The sequence below is a fragment of the Eptesicus fuscus genome, chromosome 19, assembly GCF_027574615.1.
Source record: "Eptesicus fuscus isolate TK198812 chromosome 19, DD_ASM_mEF_20220401, whole genome shotgun sequence".
Lineage (NCBI taxonomy): Eukaryota > Metazoa > Chordata > Mammalia > Chiroptera > Vespertilionidae > Eptesicus > Eptesicus fuscus.
Genome location: NC_072491.1, coordinates 38444396 through 38463551, shown reverse-complemented (window position 1 = coordinate 38463551; position 19156 = coordinate 38444396). Strand labels below are relative to the sequence as shown.

Below are 19156 nucleotides of genomic sequence, written 5' to 3'. Positions count from 1 at the left end.
CCTTTCTGTTCATTGTCTGCAGCTAAGTATCTCAGGAACTCCCCCTGCAGCAGGAAAGGCCTTGGCCCACGTGTTGTGGATGGGCAGGAGAAATTGGCATGTTTTCATGGGGGAGCCCAGGGCACCATTAGTTTCAAAGAAAATGAGCAAGAATGAAATGGATGAAGAGAGAATGGACAGGACACTTGGGTCCTATTCGGCCATGTTACGTATGAAGAGCCACTTGGTTTTGCCTTTGCAGAAAGACAAGACTGAAAATAGCTCGATGCTCCTGGGCATCGGGAAGTCGTATCTGCCCTATGCCCATGAAACGCACGGGATGGCACAAGACCTACAGGCCATCCGGGGAGTTACTGAGGTGTCCACTGCATGGGGAGGGTGTGTTCCCACCTGCTCACTGATGCCCCAGAAGGCTTAAAAGTATACAAGCAGTAAAAACTCAAAGATCTGAGGTAAAGGAAAAATTAAATACTCATGTTGAGTGCTTATGAAAGAAGGGGATCAAGGGATTTCGTGGAGAGGGGGTAATGGAAGTGGTTTTAGAATTTGAATGTGTATTTATGGAGGAGACTGAATAATGTCAGGGAAAGGTCAGTGTCATTGCCCTGGCTGGTTTGGATCAGTGGGTAGAGCGTTGGCCTGGGGACTGAAGGATCCCTGGTTCAATTCTGGTCAAGGGCACATGCCTGGGTTGCAGGCTTGATCCCCAGTAGGGGGCATACGGGAGACAGCCAATCAGTGATCCTCTCATCATTGATGTTTCTAGCTCTCTCTCCCTCTCCCTTCCTCTCTGGAATAAATATAAAAATATATATATATATGTAAGGTCAGTGTCATTGAAAGAAGAATTTATTATGTACACTAGAGGCCCGATGCACGAAATTTGTGCAAGAGTACAATGTGAGGGAAGTGTCTTAGTCCAGTTAAGCCACTTTTATGTGCTTGTTCAAGTGACACTTCCCTCACATTTTACTTTTATTTAAGAAATCGGCATTATGCTTCCTTCTGGCACCCTGGACCCAGGCTTCCCTTGCAGCTCTGGCTTCGTCTGGAAGGTCATCTGGTCTAATTAGCATATTACGCTTTTATTATTATAGATTATGACTTACAAGAGAAGGGTCATGCCATGCCATGCAGAGCCACAGGGAAGCACCAGGTGTGGTTGGGAAATAAAAGACAGGGGTTGGGGAGAAGCCAGGGCCACCGCCTTTGTTGAGGTGTCCATGGGAGGACAAGGCAGGGCGGAGTGAATAACTCCAGTGGGCTCTGGGCTGCAGGGTGGTCTCTAGTTGTCTGGGACCTGGCCCTGGGTGATTTAGGGCAGAGGAGGTACCGGCTTGGTGTGTGTGAGTTAGACAAGTTGGTGATTGGGACTATGTGTTCCCAGCGGAGCCCTGGCTATTTCTGATAATTGGAAGTTCATCTCTTTCTAGCCAGCAAGATCTTTATGTCAAAACATTGTGAAATACAGAAAAACCCCCCATATAATTATATTATGTGATGAATAACTTAGGTGGTACAACCCCTGTGGACTCCCCCCGGCCTGACGGCTATGATTATTGTATGGTGTTCCCTCCTCTCCATCTCCCCTTCCCTCTTCCCACCCCCGAGGCTGAGGCCTTGGGTCCTGGCCGTGTGCTTTGAAAAGCACCTGTCTTCTGACCATATCCTGCTATTTTATAATTTCTCAACCTTTTATATAACAAGGACCCCCACTCGTGGTGTTTCCATTTTTACTATGGATCTTTTTGTGCCCAGTATGAATTCTATGTCATGTTGGATTTAGTCCAGTTAAGCCACTTTTATGTGCTTGTTCAAGTGACACTTCCCTCACATTTTACTTTTATTTAAGAAATCGGCATTATGTAAGACTGGCTCCCAAAGATCATTCTAATCATTGAGCTAGATGGCTGGCAATGCCTACCCTAAGAAAGCTTCTCTATTTCTTTGTTTCTTTTTTTCTTTCACAAATATCTTTATTGAGCAACTACTATAGAAATGAAGAACTCAGGATACATACATGAAAAGTTACAGTCCTTGTCCTTAAAGGGAGGTTGAAGGGAAAATAGACATAATAAAGTATAAGTGGAGACGTGCACCCTAAGGAAGGTTGAAAGAAGAGGAGGAAGGAGTTCCTAAGTTAGCTGCCTGCATCAGAGACGACTTCTTCTGGAGCAGGGATGGGGAACATTCAGCCCGTGGGCTGCGGAAGGCCCGAGAAATCATCTGGTCTGGCCCTGCCAAGGCATCAGGGGGAGTTAATTAAATGTTTGACCAAATATGGCAGGCTACCTTTTAAGCTGATAATTGTGTATGGCCTGTGAGTGATGTTACAAGTATCCAAGTGGCCCCTGACAGAAAAAAGGTTCCCACCCCTGTCTTGGAGGATGACATGTTGCTGCATCCCTTTAGAATTGCAGTTTTTTGTTGTTGTTTTTTTTTTTTGGGGGGAGGGGGTTGTTCATAGAATATAAAAGTAATGTATGTGCCTGGTGGAAAATTTGAAAGTAGGTAAAAGTATATTTACATTCAATAAGGTTGACTTCCAGCCTCATTCCTGAACATAAATGCTTACATTTATTCACAGTGAAAATGTATGTTTTGAAACTAGATAGAGGTGGTGGTCACACACCATTGTGACTAAGCTAAAAGCCTTGAGGTTTTCGTGTCAGCTTGCCCTTAGGGTAGGATGTCCTAGCTTTCAGTGATCACTGTCAAGATTGCATCTCTCCTTCATCCTGCGTTTTGCTGCATCTTTGATTTTATAATGACACAGTTAAGAGCGACACCAAGAAACTTATCTACTCTATGTCCTGCAGCATAAAAATGAGGTATCTGGCTGCAAATGGGTGGATTTAGCACCCTTTTTGCTGACTTAGGTTTTAGAACTTTGTGTGTGTGTTTTTTAAAAAATATTTTATTGATTTTTTACAGAGAGGAAGAGAGAGGGATAGAGAGTTAGAAACATCGATGAGAGAGAAACATCGATCAGCTGCCTGTTGCACACCCCCTACTGGGGATGTGCCCACAACCAAGGTACACGCCCCTGACCGGAATCAACCTGGGACCCTTGAGTCCGCAGGCCGACGCTCTATCCACTGAGCCAAACCGGTTTCGGCTAGAACTTTGTGTTTTTGAAATAATTTTGGATTTACGTAAAAGCCACAGAAGCAGCACGCAGGACGCCTGTGTACCCTGCACCCCCATTCCCCAATAGCTGACGTTTTGACCCCCCTGAGAAATTGAAGACATGATGCTCTCCTGCCCGCTAATACTTTCATGTGTGTTTCCTCAGTACAAGGACACGCTCCTGGGTGACCACAGGGCAGCCAGCAAAGTCAGGAAATTCACATCCATCCCAGGTTACCACTCAGACCACAGGTCCATTCAGATGTCGCCATTATCCCAACAATGTCCTTTATGTCCAAGATCCAGTCCAAAAGTACCCGTATTTGGTTTTAGTGTCTTTTTCATCTCTGTCATTCTGGATAAGTCCCTCGTCTTTTGTGTGTGTGTTTCTTTTATGACCTTTATCTTTTTAAAAAGCATAAGACAATAACTTTACAGATATTGTTCAATGTGGCTTTAATGACGTCACCCCCTGATTTAATGTCCTTTCGTAGACATACCGCTGAAATGGTGCCGTGCTCAGCACACAGTAACAGAGGCCACACGGTGCGACTTGGCCTTGTAACCAGTTAGGTGAACGTTCATCATTGGATTAGAATGTATCTGCCTGGTTTCTCCACTGTAAAGTGAATAGTAAATCGCAATTATAAAGCAATAAGTGATTTATAGGTACTTGTTGTCAGTCCTCATTATTTGCAGAAGTTGTGTTCTATAGAGTCGCCAGGAGCACTGATGTAGCCAAGACTGAAGCATTGCTCCAGGGGAGATACAGGGCTGGATTCCTGCCACAACATCGTGGCTAACCCACCAATCCGTAACCTTGCTTTGTGTGTGTTTCTGTTCAACGACACCTTACTGAACATACATTGTTGTGTGTTGATTCATTAACATTGAACCCGTGGCCAGCAGCACTGTACCTCCTGCCTGAGAGCAGCTTATCTGACACACACACTTTCTCTGGGAGCCATGTCCCAGCCTCTTGCACTTAGAAACCCTACGCAGCACTTCAGCACTATGCTTGGGGGTGGCAGGACATCTTAAACAAAGAAATGACCCAAAGCACAAAAATGCAAAAAATGTAACCATGTATTGTGAAAAGGACGCTTGTTTACAGTGTGAGCGCTGAAACAAGAGGGCCTTGTGCAACCTCAGCCAGGAATGTGCGTCCTGGACTCCCAAGTCTTGCCATTTGGTGCGTGTCCGCGATTGGCCATGCGCTGCTCGTATTGATTTTGTGGTTTCAGATCCATTCCAGCGAGCAGGTGAATTTGCAAATACCGAATCTGCGAATAATGAGGATTGACTGGATCTCGTTCCTGTTAAACTCGATAACGTACCATTTTTAGCATCAATTGAGCTCAAGATTGTTTCACATTTGGCCACTGGGAATCCTTCATGCTATCTTTCTGAAATGTCCCCATAATTTTTTGAGCACTTCTGTATTTTCTTGTTCAGCAAGATTTTCCAGGCTCATCTTGCATTTTCTCTGCCCCAGCTCTGAAGTTAGACAATTCTCCAAGAAGGTCAATGTCATTTTAGTGGAAAATGACACTGAGAAACCAAGAACTGGGTGCTAGGTGGGCTTATTGCTGCTTGAGTGTCATTATATCTAAACCCTGTTCATACACAGAGTTAGGAAATGTATTCACAGGGTGGGGCAAAAGTAGGTTTATAGTTGTTTATATGGAAAATAATACAATAATTAATACTAATATAAGATAAACTGTGTTTCACATATTCACAACTGTAAACCTACTTTTGCTTCACTCTGAGGGTACACATACACACAATTTATTATCTATCATTGATTGATTATCATCTTATGAATGTATGTATGTATGATCTCATGAATTCATACCAATCCTTCCAGTTCCAATCTTATACCTGTCTCCTTTCTGTATTTGTACCTCCTTTCTCTGGCAGTTAAAAAACCAATTCCCATTATTCTCAATGTCTAGACTTATTCGCTCACTCCCCCTGTGTCCAGCCCCACCAGCCAAAAGACACAACCCTGGGTACCTGCAGGGCATGTAGGCTGAAAGTTAGCCCAGCAAAGGGGAAGGAGGAAGGTGAAAGAATAAAAGAGAATAACTTGAAGTTGTTGAAAGTCTGAACTTTGGATAAATTCTTCTTAAATAATAGCAGGCTTTTTTTTTTTTTTAAATGAAAGAGAAGGGAGAAACATCACATGTATATTTTAGTTACCTTTGAAATTAGAAGGTTACTTTACCATACCAAATGGGCATAAAAGAAAAACCAGTTTGATATAAATAGTATCTTTTAAAATATTCATGTGATTCATGTTATCTTCTTGGATTAAAATAATTTAATTTACATTTTTCCCAGATGTTTCAGATTTAACACATTGGCTTTTTAATATAATAGCAAACTTAATATAACAGCTGAATCTTTAAATGTTGATATGAAATCTTAACTTCCTAATTTTTAAAGTTTGGATATGACATTTTTATTTGCAGTGTTTATAAGAGAACAGTGGGAAATTTTATGAAGTACTTTGATTATATCTTTTTTTCTGATGTGTCTTTCCATGTTAAAAAATTAAGTTTGCATCTTAATTTTCTCTTTAAAATGTTCATTTAAACTTTAACTAAATTAAGCTATAGAACATAAAAATTAATTTACAGTTAAAAATGATAATAGTGAATAGTCTTGCTTTCTGAAGTTTTAAATTCCTGTGAATAGCCTATAAATTATAGCTTTAACAACAGTTGCTGCTTAATTTTTTTGAACTGATTGTATGTCATAGCGTGAAATAACTGTTCTGATCACTGAGATGACTGACTGTAAAATAATGCAGCTGACCTTTTCCTTGAAGGTATGTAAACATTACATGAATGTGAGTTAATTCACATGATAAACATGCCAAAAATACAAAACTATACATATAAAAATTTCGTTATTCTTCTTTACGAATTTTCCATTCACAGAATTTCTTGGTGTTATATATATTGAGATGTATACATTTGATTACATGTAAATATATTTTTGGTTTTTTATTTTTACATAAATATTATATATAAATATATGATCTATGATATATGATGTATGATATATAAAATATAAATATATATGCAAATGTAATTAAATGTAAAATAAACATATATTATAGAAATATATCATATATACATATATGAATATATGACATATATTTATATACACATGTATATTTCTGCAGCAGCTGGCTTTATTCATTAATAAAAATATTGATTGGAGTTCCTTTTATGCCAGTACGTGCAGCTTATTTCAGGTGTAATTACTGCATAGTATTTTATTATATGGCTGGTGCCATAATATAAACACTTCTCATTAATGGACATTAAGGTGTTTTTTCCTAAAATTTTGCTGTTATAAGCAGTGAATGCCGACATGAAAATACTTGCACGTACATCTTGAGGCGTATATTGGGCAAGGCCTGTGAAATAAATGCCCACAGTCGAGGAATGGACTTCTCTCTTCCTTGTGAGGCAGCTGGGAAGGTGGAGAGCCCCCAGCTCTGGGCTGTCCTGCTCCTTTGGAGATTTCTCTTTGGTCCAAAGTCCCTGGATTGTCTGACCTGGTGGCCTTACCCCATGTGCCCTTGTAATTATTTCCTGAGGCTGGAAGATCAGCTGTCCAGTCACGTGCCAGTTCCTCTGCTCTGGGTGCCATCGGGTGCCAGGGAGATGGCACCCAGATGTCATTTTCTCAGGGGAGTTTTAGTTGGGTGAAGTGAAAACTGTAATTTAGGGTTATGTTGCAGGTACTTTACACATTTAGTAGACTTTGGGGTCGTAACAAAGAATGGCATTGTTTTAATAAATTAAAAAATGCAAATAATTTACTTTAAACCATTTTTGAAACAGGAATCATAGGTTGGATACTTCTTATAAGGATATTTGCATATGGGCATGTTTTAAAAAAACTTTATTAAATTTCTTTATCCTTTTTGAAAATTAAGAAGCAAAAACCCAAAATCTGTTTAATAAAGGAGATAATTTCTAATCGGTCATCAGGTTTTTCAAATTTTATTCTTTATTTAATATTCTCAAGTATTGCTGAATGGCTACTTCCAGTTCATTTCAAAAACAATTCAGTTTTGTTTTATTTTCCATCCCTTGTTTATAACATTCATTTGTCATTTTTGTCATTTTGTAGACCTACCAAGAGCAGCTGTCAGGATCTTAAGCAACATGACATTCCTTTTTGTGAGTTTGTCATACACAGCTGAGAGTGCCATTGTAACTGCTTTCATTACCTTCATTCCCAAGTTCATCGAGTCACAGTTTGGTATTCCGGCTTCCAATGCCAGCATCTACACTGGTAAGGCACCGCCGTGAGAGCGCCTTCAAAACACCACAATCCTTGACCACTAAACGGAAATGCAGTGAGTGAAGAGAACTAACCTTCACTCTAACATCAAAGTGTTAAGTTCATTAACAGATACCTTCCCCCCGATTTCGGGAGGAGGAAGGCTTTGAATGTTGTTGTTTTTTTTTAATAATAATAATTCAGATTGTATTGCTGTGTGACTTGACCAACTGTGTTTTGGAAAGGGAGAACTTTGCATTGATTTATGTTTTTATTGTTCTGAGTTAAAAAGGATGAAATAGGCAATGGCATTCACATGCACATCTGCATAAATCTTTTTATGGGTTGGCCTGACTCTTAAAGTGTTAGGTTTTTGAACGCTGATCATTTGAAATATAGGTTCTCCTTTCATAAATGTTAACAGATTTTAATTGAATTACTGGAGATGCTTGAATTTAGAAAGAAAATCTATGAATTTTGTTTTAGAAATTATTTCATGTCTAGGGAAAATGATTTTTTTGAGAGAAAATGACATTTGGAGATCCCCAAGTTGGACACTGGGGTGCTCACTGCTACGAGGTAGTCATTGTTTCTAGGATCTTCGTTAATAAAAAGAGTAAACAAGTCTTGAGGTTACATTGATATTTCTGCTTCACATTTAAGATTATAGGTTACTCTTTGCTCTAATGCTGAGAATCATTCTTCCTAATGACTTTAATATAACTACAAGTGTGTATGTGTATGTGTGTGTGTGTGTTACTAATGATGACATGTGAAATGCAGTTTTAGACTTGTTTGTGGTTCTTTTTGTCCAGAGGCTATCTCTTGTGGATATGCAAAATACCATGACCTCAACTTACTTGAAATAATTCTTCTCTGTTTGGGTTATGCCCACAACCTGATCTGATGTGGAGTTTATTTACTTTTATTTATTTTCATTTTTAGGGATTACTTTATTTTTACGTTTTTAAGCCACATTTGTGTTTTTTAAATTATGTACGACAGTTATATGATTTGAGAGTGAAAACCATCAAGCAAAGGACATTCAGGGAGGCCTTGCTTCCATCCCGCTTTCCTCCAGTTCTCGCTCCTTCTACAGGTCGCGTTTTATTAGTGTATTCCTCTTATTCCTTTCTGAATATGTAAGTAAGTATGTGTATTATGTATGTCATATATTTACATCCTATACATCGATGTTTTATGTCATATTAGTACTTCGCCTGTCTCACCCCAAAGCTGGCACACTGTCCCCTCTGTTCCGCTCTGGCGTAGCATCAGAGCCCTTGCTGGTTTCTTTACAGCCACACGGCACGCTATTGTGTATCATGGTCTCTTCGCTTGCCTATGGGTGGCCATTGGGTTGTGTTGTTTCTTTTGCTATAATGACATATATCTTGATCTATAGAAGTCATTTTATACTAAATAGCCCATTTGTCTTATATACTTATTTCTTTTTAAAAAAATATATTTGATTGATTTTTTACAGAGAGGAAGGGAGAGGGATAGAGAGCTAGAAACATCGATGAGAGAGAAACATCGATCAGCTGCCTCCTGCACACCTCCTACTGGGGATGTGCCCGCAACCAAGGTACATGCCCTTGACCGGAATCGAACCTGGGACCCCTCAGTCCACAGGCTGACACTCTATTCACTGAGCCAAACCGGTTTCGGCTACTTATTTCTCTTTAACAATTTAGTTTAATGGTCCAGCTTTCAGGTTGCCTATCTCCTGGTAAAGAAGCTGATTCCAGACAGCGGAGGGAGACTGAGAGCTCGTGGATATATTTGTCATATAATACTCAGCTCCCCAGCCCCAAGGCCGAGCATTTACCATCAGATTGTTATAAAGATCAAAAGAGAGACTCTTTCTGGAAGCACTTTGAAAAAAAATCTATATGGCTTTTGGGAATTCAAATCAGATTAGAGACTTTCCTTCGGTATGAGCCTGCGCCATGAGGGTAAAAGCAGGTGACTCTCGTTGGCCTTGCGCACCGAGCCTGGCGCATGCAGCCCTCGCCGCAATGCTTCAGTGGAGGTCCTTCTCTATCCAGCGCAGCGTTGATGAAACTGAGGTGTTTAGAGCAGTTTTTACAAACTGGACACCCAAAACTCCGTAATTCGGTTTATAATGTATAGATTGAGCTGGTCCTCGGAAGCTGCTTACATTTTAGAATTTTTATTTCACTAAAGTAAGACATATAGTACAATAGTTAAGAGGATCTGTTTTGGAGGGAGACACATCTTGTTGAAATTCTTGTTCTTCCTTTTCATCTGTCCATCCATCCATCCGTCCATCATGCACAAATATTTTTAAAGCTTCTGCTATGAGCCTGGCACGGTGCCATAATGAGAACACAGAGGGGTCCTATCCTCTGTGGCCCCCAGTAGGCTGCTGGTGTTCCTGAACAAGTTCATGAACTTCTATGAGAGTTACAGGTCATGAGGATTAAGTGATGGGATGCGTGTGTTGTGTTAGCACAGTGTTTGGGAAGTAGAGACTAGTGACTATGGCAGTGCCCACTTTATGAGACACCCAGGAAAAGGAATCGAAGGCGGAAGAGTGAAGCTAGGACTCTTTCATAGGAAAGAATATCTGGGGGAAATGGATTTGAAGAGTAAGAAGAGAGAAAGAGTGTGGCTAACAGGAAGTGGGAAAATGGAAGAGAAGGCAGGAGACAATTATGTGAAGGAAGGGCTGAGGGATTATCTCCTCTGCACTGAAGGAGGCCTGGAGACTTAATGTAAATGATAAAGGTGTCCTTGCTTTAAGAGTAACACGTTATACCTGTGATTTCAGCTGAGTCAGTGTTGCATGAGGGTTAAATCTTTACATCTCTGATTTACTTATTCTTCATTTATTTTTCAACCTCAAATATGTCTATTTTTTACAACTCTTGGCGGGGGTGAGGGGTGCATTTTAAGTGTTAGATAGTTTCATATATTTGAAGTATGGTGCAATGAAATGTCAGGTGACCAGATATCTCAGTTAAAGGGACTGTTTTCGTTTCACTCATCTTTGATGGTGAATAGCACAGTCCTTGTGTCTGGGATTAGTTTTCCATGTGCATACATGTGCACAGGCACAAATGCACAGAAACATAAAGTCAAACATCCTTCTAAGCCTTAGGAATCTAAAGGATTTCCAGGCTCAGAGGACATCCAGCCCAGTTTTCTCCGCATTTCTGCATCTACATTCATCGCCCCTGGATGATCATTGCTGTTCAGAATGGCCCAGAGGCTCTGGAGAGCCTTAGTCATCAAAAATACTATATGGTGTTTACAGAGCAGGATTCATTTATGTATAAAAATGGAGCTGAGAAAGATTAGAGAGCTTTTCAAAAGGACGGGAACCCTGGGGAAAGAATGAAGTGTCAGGAGCAGCGTAGGAGCATTTCTGCTATGGAGGGCATCACTCCTGGGATAAGTCATCATCCAAGGAACACCCATGGAGCTGATGGCTGAAGGAATGTAAGCATTGCTCCTTCTGGCCCTCAGTCTCATCTTTGGAATGAGGGATTGAATTAGAAGACCTTTCACCAAAGATCAACTAACAAGCATCCCATCATCCCCTTCCCCTTGCCAACCCTGAAAATCCTTTGGATTTTGCGAACAACTTCTGTTTCTAGGCATTGAAGTTAGTCATTGTCTCACCATTTTACTTTATATGTATGTAATACCTCTTCCTGGCATTTTAATTTTTATATATATAGATTTTTTTTTCTCCTTTGGTGCATGTGACGGAATGAGGTTGAATTGCTCCACTTTTTGCTTTTTTTGGAGGGACTATTAAGGAGCAAGGTAGCTCGATGATTAAATACTTCATTTGAGAACTCAGAAACTTTGTACTGAGCATGGTCCCATTTTAGCAGGTCCATTCCCTACTTAAGTAAGGTGATCCCTACCTGTTTTGCAGTGAGCCAACATTTTATATGAGAAACATTATATATATTAGAGTCAGAAGGTCTGGGTTCAAGATCTGCCTCTGACATGTAACCTGAGTGAGTTAACTAATTTCTCTGGCCTCAATTTTACCAGCTTTAAAATGGTGTGAAGTTTTTAAAAGTTACAAAGTAGTTATTAAGTGTAAAGAACAACATACATATTAATTATTAATGAGAATGACCCTGCCTTTCCTCCCTATTCATGGAATATTTCATCCTCTATAGTAGGACTAGAGGATCAGGATTATTATTGAAAGAGATGAGGAAGGAGGAAAATAGGGGAGGGGGTATAACATGATCCCAGATTTATAGATAGGTAAATAAAGGACAGACACTACTTGAAGGATCCATGGCCTCATGGGTAGTGGCATACTTGGACTAGAGACACACTGTTGTGACTCCCAGCTCATGCCACCATCTGTCATTTCCTCAGATGTTTTCTCTTAGCCCATCAATATCACATCCAGAGCTAATGAATACCTTGGCCCTTAAGTATGGCCAGGATATGGTTATGACCACACTGGCAGGAAGTGCCTTACTCTTTTCAACTGAATAATGAAACATATGCTTAGACATTATTAGATGTTGAAGTAATGTCCTTTTGCAACCTGAACCATCTCACGATGGGCCACAGAAGATTTGCTTTGCTGCCAGGCTCAAATTCCCATTTTGGCCAGAAGGTAGAACATTTGGATTTGTTACTGTTAGACTGATTGGCTTTCAAGCTAGTAGTTAATTTTTTCAAGTCATTGTATTGGAAATTTTTCCTATATTTCTATTTAAAAAATATATTTTTATTGATTTCAGAGAGGAAGGGAGGGGGAGAAAGAGATAGAAACATCAATGATGCGAGAGAATCATTGATCGGCTGCCTCCTGTACACCCCACACTGAGAATTGAGTCTGCAACCTGGGCATGTGCCCTCATTGGGAATTGAATCTTGACCTCCTGGTTCACAGGTTGATGCTCAACCCCTGAGCCAGGCCAGCCAGGCCTATATCTTTCTTTGCAATTAAGATAAATATAACTTACATTGGTTTTCTGATTAAGTAAATATTTAGAAACATTATAGATGCATACTTCTCTAACTAATGCAAGGAGCAATTTCTATATAATTGTTTTATATAGAGTAGTTCAACATTGTTTTGTAACATCTTCCTTAAATTTGTTAAAAATATTTTCCATATAATATCAAAACCTTTTGGAAATGCAATTGAGCTTGGTGGAATCATTCAGTAATGAAGCAGAGTAGGACCCTGTGAAATGTCAATATGCTTTGATAAGATTTTCCAACAGAACATCTGTATTCATGACATTACAAGTTTCTCTTTGTTCCTGTTTCAGCCTTGCTCTCAGAGTTAGTTATTTACATAATCAATGGGTTGGTAGTTCTAGTTACAAGATGTACAGATTTTATATATGTTTATCAGCAAACTGTCAATTTGTACTTAAAACTTATGTTTATTTGAACAGAGTCATTGACATTAGCTTTGCAGAGCAAAGCATTCTGCACATTAATGGAAGATTTTTAGGGAGAATTTAAAAAATATTTAAGAAAACAACTTTATATGTTGCTTCAAGTATTGCGAAAGCATCAGGTGCATTTTCAGTGCTGACAACAGATGTCTTATTTGTCTTCAGATCAGGTTTCTGAGAATCTTGGGACAAGGTGCCAGTGGAAATTTTGTGTTACTATAAACTATCTGACCCGAGCTGGTTTGGTTCTGTGGATAGAGCATCAGCCCTCGGACTGAAGGATCCAGGGTTTGATTCCGGTCACAGGCACATGCCTGGGTTGCAGGCTTGATCCCCAGTTGGAGTGCATGCGGGAGGCAACCAATTGATGTCTCTCTCATTGATGTTTCTCTTTCTCTCTGTCTCTCCCCCTCCCTTCCACTCCCTAACAAATCAATAGAAAAATATTCTTGGGTGAGGATTCACAACAACAACAGAAGCAACACAAAAAACTGTCTGCCCTGCGGAGAATTTTGCTCTATGCTGTGTGCTCTCGCCTGTCTAGGGATACTGTGTTTATTCCCTGAATTCACCGAGTGGTTACTGAGTGCCTACCATTTAGCAAACTACTTTGAAGTGCATTATGGTGCATAGGAAGATGAATGAAATAATTTTAACAGAGGAAATAAGATAGAACAAATAGTGTGGACTGGATTCATATTACGGAGAGCTCTGAGTCCCTTGTGGAGGACTTTTAAGATCAGCCAGTAATTAATAGAAAATATGGAAACTAATTTTTTAAAAGAGAGACGCTGCAATTCTGTTAGTTTCAGCAGGATTATTATTGTATGCAGTTCTGTTTAATTGAATAGATATTCACATATTGTGATTATTTTTTGGTGCCTTGCTATATGCTGCTGTTTCTATGAAGCATACTGAAATTGCCCTAAACCAGCGATTTTCCACCTTTTTCATCTCACAGCACACATAAACTAATTCTGCAGCACACCAAAAAATATGTTTTTTTGCTGACCAGACCAAAAAGAAGGCATAATTTGTATTCATTCACAGCAGACGTCTAATGTGTTGGCTGTTGTCATTTTTTAATTGGACAATCTAAGGGAAAATAGGTCAGTGCTCCTGAATACATAGTCAGGTATTGCATGTTTTAAACATTCTTGTGGCACACTGGTGTGCCTCTTGCGACACACTGGTTGAAAATCACTGCCCTAAACAATTGAGCACCCATCCTTTTGGGGCGGAGGGCGGGGGGGGGGGGGCAGGTGGGAGGGAATCAAAGAAAGAGATGATGCAGTTCTTCTCAGTCACCTTTTCTTTTGCTTCATAATGCTCTTTTTTTTTTTTAATATATTTTATTGATTTTTTTACAGAGAGCAAGAGAGAGGGATAGAGAGTTAGAAACATCGATGAGAGAGAAACATCAATCAGCTGCCTCCTGCACACCTCCTACTGGGGACGTGCCTGCAACCAAGGTACATGCCCTTGACCGGAATCGAACCTGGGACCTTTCAGTCTGCAGGCCGACGTTCCATCCACTGAGCCAAACGGGCCAGGGCCATAATGCTCTTCATGTGTCTTTAAAAGCACCAACTTCCCAAATTTCATTTGCTTATCTTCTAAGCAGATTGGACCTGTTCACATCTCAAATCTTTTTTTGTGTTTTTTTGAGGGATGTAATAAGTAAATAAAATATTGGCTATCAGAAATACATACACACACGCGTTTTTTTGCACATATATACACCTTTACGGACATACCACATGTTAACACATTTCACTCCTTTTTTATTGAAGATTTGCATTTGTTTTACGAGACAGTGTAACTAACTGAAAAAATTAAGCAGGAGTTAGAGACTAGGTTTCAGCTTTAGAAGGAACAATGGGTTTGGAATTCAGGTAGCGGATTTCTCGCCTCAGACCTGAAAGAACTCTGGCTTGGAAATCAGATTTGCATCCTGGCTCTGCTCTGGTAGCTTGGTGATATCGGCCATGTGTCTTATTTTTCTTAATGCGTAATTTTATGGAAAACGGGGATAAATAGGAACCCGTCTCATGGGATAAGACTAAGTGGAAGTGCTTTAAGACTTAAAGTACTCTACACATTTGTCATGATGATTATATAGTCATTTCCTTTCCCCCAAATCCCTCTCCTTATCTGTATAAGCAGATATAATACCCTTTCACAGAGCTGTTTTATTGCTCAAATAACTGGTATGAATACGCTTTGCAAAAACCTCATGTGAGTTTAGGTTGTCGCTGCTAATTTTGGTTAAAGTTGAAGTCAGCTTGCTCTCACATTTAACCTTTAATCACAGTATTTATTTCTGGGTGTGTATCTCATGCATGATTCAAGATAATAATAGGTAAGATTATTTGAAAGGAATTCTGAGGAGTTTCCTGCTGCTTTAGGTAGAAAATTAGTCTAAAACACTTCCCATTCTGAAAGAAATAGAATTTGGAAGAATTAACTATAAAGCGAGTCTCTATTAATAAAAAATGTTTTTCCTTTTACTTTTAGAATAAAACTGAGCATTCATTCCTAGGGAAAACAAGTGGCTTAAATGGTTGGAAAAAAGTCACACAGAGAAAATAACTACCCTTTGTAATTTAAGTAAGTGCTTATGGGAGTGTTAGCCTCATGTGAATGTAGAAAAAGCATTGGACGTAGATTCAGAACACTTAAGAGTCTATGCCTTGCTTCAGATCAGCCATTGTTAGCCAGTGGCTAGCAAGCCATTGATCCAAGTTAAGTCAAGTCTAGCATCTTTTCAGAGCCTCAGGTGTTTTGTGTGTGTGCATTTTTTCCCTCTCTCTTTTAAAAAATATTTTATTGAGTTCAGAGAGGAAGGGAGAGGGAGGGAGAGATAGAAACATCAATGATGAGAGAGAATCATTGATTGGCTGCCTCCTGCATGCCCCACACCAGGGATCAAGCCCACAACCCGGGCATGTGCCCTGCCTGAGAATTGAACTGTAACCTTCTGGTTCATATGTCGGTGTTCAACCACTGAAACACTCTGGCCGGGCTGTATATATTTTTTTCTTTGTCATCTATAAAATGAGGGAGTTGAAGAGATGATCTCTGTGTTAATTTAGAGTTACATTGTGCATATTTTTGAGAATATTAAGAGACTCAAAGTAACCGAGGTCTAAGCAAAATAGATGATTATTTGTTCTTCACAAAAAGTCTGTAATTAGGCAGCACAGGGCTGTTTCTGCTCCATCATGGACTCTTGTCCTCATGGTCCAATGGAGAGGTCCAGCAGGTTCCATGGACCTTTTGCATTCCAAGCAGCAGGATGATAGAAGGAAGAAAGGCATGGATGGGTGTTCTATTTTTGCTTATATCACATTGGCCAGAACTTACCACACGGCCACATAGAGTTGCATGGGATTCTGGGAAATGTAGTCTGCATTTCACGTGGCCATAAACCAGGTTCTTACTCTAGAATAGGGTTGTTGGGCCAAATTTAGCCTGCTGCTGCTTATTATAAATCAAATATTATTGAAACAGTCATGCCCATTTGTTTACACAACTCCATGACTACATTAGCACTACAACAGCAGTTGCAACAGGCACTGTCTGGCCCACAAAGTGGAAAATATTTACAATCTGGCCATTTATTAAAAAAAAAAAAAAAGAAATCTTGTCCACTCCTGCTCTAGAAGAAAGAAGGGTAGTCATCAGGGGATAAGTAACAATCTCTGCCACAGTACCCTTCCAGATTCTGATTTTAGGATAACAAACAAGCAAATACAAAATCCAAACCATTTCTTATGATGTGGGAATAATTTTGAAAATGTTCATAAACACTAGCACTCGTGTTGCTAAATACTAAACCACAAAGTTCTTTCTTGCTTGAACAGGCTGAAACCTGAACTGCGCCTGTAAGATAGTCTTTTTATTCTGTCTACTTCCCAATCCCAAATGGTTGCTTTTGGTTCCAGCTCAGTTGTCTAAGGCATCAGCTCCTCCCTCAGCATTCGGCATGTGTCTTCCTTTTGGTGGCAGTAAAGATGTGAAAAGGTGTAGGGATACTTTTGATCCTGGGGAAGTCCCCCTAGTGTAATATCAGGGGTGGACCTTGAACTGGTGACCATTGTGCTATGAGAGGAGCCTGTGGCTATTAGTCAAGACATACATCACATTGACTTCGGCTACACTGTGTTTTATTTTCCTTGAATAAATTTAAAATATTCATTGCTTTTTCTTATTCTTTTAGATTTTCAAGATATATTACTGTCTTCTAAAAAGAAGTTTCATTTCAAAACCAGGAATAGATAAGATCTGAACAGTAAGGGAAGGAGCCTATTAGTGTCTTGCTGGGAGATTTAGAGACAGAGCAATTGGTGGAGCTAGTTATCATTACACTAGAGGCCCAGTGCATGGATTTGTGCACTGGTGGGGCAGGCATCAGGCCGAAACCAGCTCTCTGACATCCCCTGAGGGGTCCCAGATTGCGAGAGGGTGGTTCTCAGGTGACACACCCCAGAATCGGGCTCCCTTCTCTCTGGTTCCAGGTGTGTCACCCGAGAACCGCAGCTGTCAAGTCACTGCAGCTCGGCAGCTCCTGCATTGAGCATCTGCCCCCTGGCGATTAGTGTGCATCATAGCTACCGATTGGCTGGTCGAACAGTTGGCGGTCGCTTAAGTTTTTATATATATAGATTAGGAAGGCACACAGGAACCATGGCACATGTTTCTCTTCAAATATTTTCTACCCAATGGGTACCTTCTATAAGGTTGTGTAACTAACGGATGTCTGAAGCCCAAGTTCTCATCGATAGCAAGCTTGGTGTCCTCCAAAGCTATTCAAACCATTAGATTACTAGAGTACATTTTCGTTCATAACACTTGTTTTGTGGATTTTATTATCTGGTGGAATTATGTATGTCTTTTTTTTTTAAATTAAAATTTTATTGGGGTGACATTAGTCAACATGAATATATAGGTTTCATGTGGGGGTTGCTAAGTTACAAAATCTGTATATAGCAGTATGTGCCCACCAACAAGGTCAAATCTTCTCTGGTCACCTCACATTTAGGACAACTTTCTCCCTCCACTCTCCTCTCTCTGGCAACCACCACACTGCTGTTTGTGTTCATAAGTTCCAGTTTTATATTTCTCATCTGAGTGAAATCATATAGTTCTTAGCTTTTTCTGTGTGTATGCATGTCTTTTGAAATAAGACAACATGTTCAGGTAACAAGTGCAGTTTGTGGCGTACTGGTGAAGACGTGCATCCCAACTGTCACCGTCTTCCCCTAAGTTCTTAGTTTTTCTGGCGTAAGCTGTCTCCTTCAGAGAGCAAGGAAGGTTAATTAAGTTTTAATTTTCTTCTACTTATAAAATGTTCTGACCTTTAATACTCTTGGCTCCCAGTAAGCAAGGGTGAGGAGCGTCTGGTCTGAGGGCTTTATAAGGCCCTTGAAATCATTTGGTCTGGCCCTGGCAAGGCATTAGGGGTGAGTTAATTACATGTTTGACCAAATATAACAGGCTAATTTTTAAGTTGATAATTTTGTATGGCCTGCGATTGATGTTATAAATATCCAAATGGCCCTTGGCCCCTTCTTTAATGAGAAGATGAAAACAGTGTGTAATTGGGGTGTCTTTTATTTCCTGTGCATGCTTCACTACCTCTTCTCCAACGTTTTGCTCAAATGGCCACTTGCCATTGAGACCTAACCCGGCATTCCTCATTTAACAATGCCTCCTCTCCCAGTACTACTGATTTTTCCTTGCTGGATTGAAGAATTTTCTCTGGAGTGTTTTTCACCTTCTAACAGGCAATACAATTTTCCTAATCATTGGTTTATTTATTGTCTATTTCTCCCCAGTAGATTGTAAATTCAATGTGGGTATGAATTTTTATCATCTCTCTTCACCATGTAGCTCCAGAGTCTAATACAGGGCCCAAAACATAGTAATTTCTCAATAAATGTTTTCTGCTAAGTTAAATATATGCTTTAAAAATGATATATATTTTTATAACTTTTTTGGAAGTTATACTTAACAGCACACTTGTAAATAACACAAAGTGAACTTTAGCTCAACTATAAAAATTATCTCAAAATGGATCAAAGCCCTTAATGTAAGAGCTAAAATTATAATACTCTTAGAAATAAATGTAGGCATAAATCTTTGTGACCTTGGATTAAACAATACAACCAGTACAAAAAAAAAATGGATTTCATCAAAATTAAAAACTTTAGTACATCAAAGGACACCATCAAAGAAGTGAAAAAACACCCACCACAGAATGGGAGAACATGTTTGCAAAAGATGTTTCTAATAAGAAA

The 19156-nt window shown here is 39.7% G+C and overlaps 1 protein-coding gene across 1 annotated transcript in view; it reads left to right on the top strand.

Annotated features, from left to right (window-relative positions):
- Nucleotides 1-19156, top strand: part of SLCO5A1 (solute carrier organic anion transporter family member 5A1) — a 102738-nt gene that overhangs the window by 56662 nt on the left and 26920 nt on the right. Inside the window, exon 4 of the mRNA XM_008150355.3 lies at nt 7285-7449. Coding sequence (XP_008148577.1) covers nt 7285-7449 — 165 coding nt within the window. The remainder of the gene's footprint in view (nt 1-7284; nt 7450-19156) is intronic.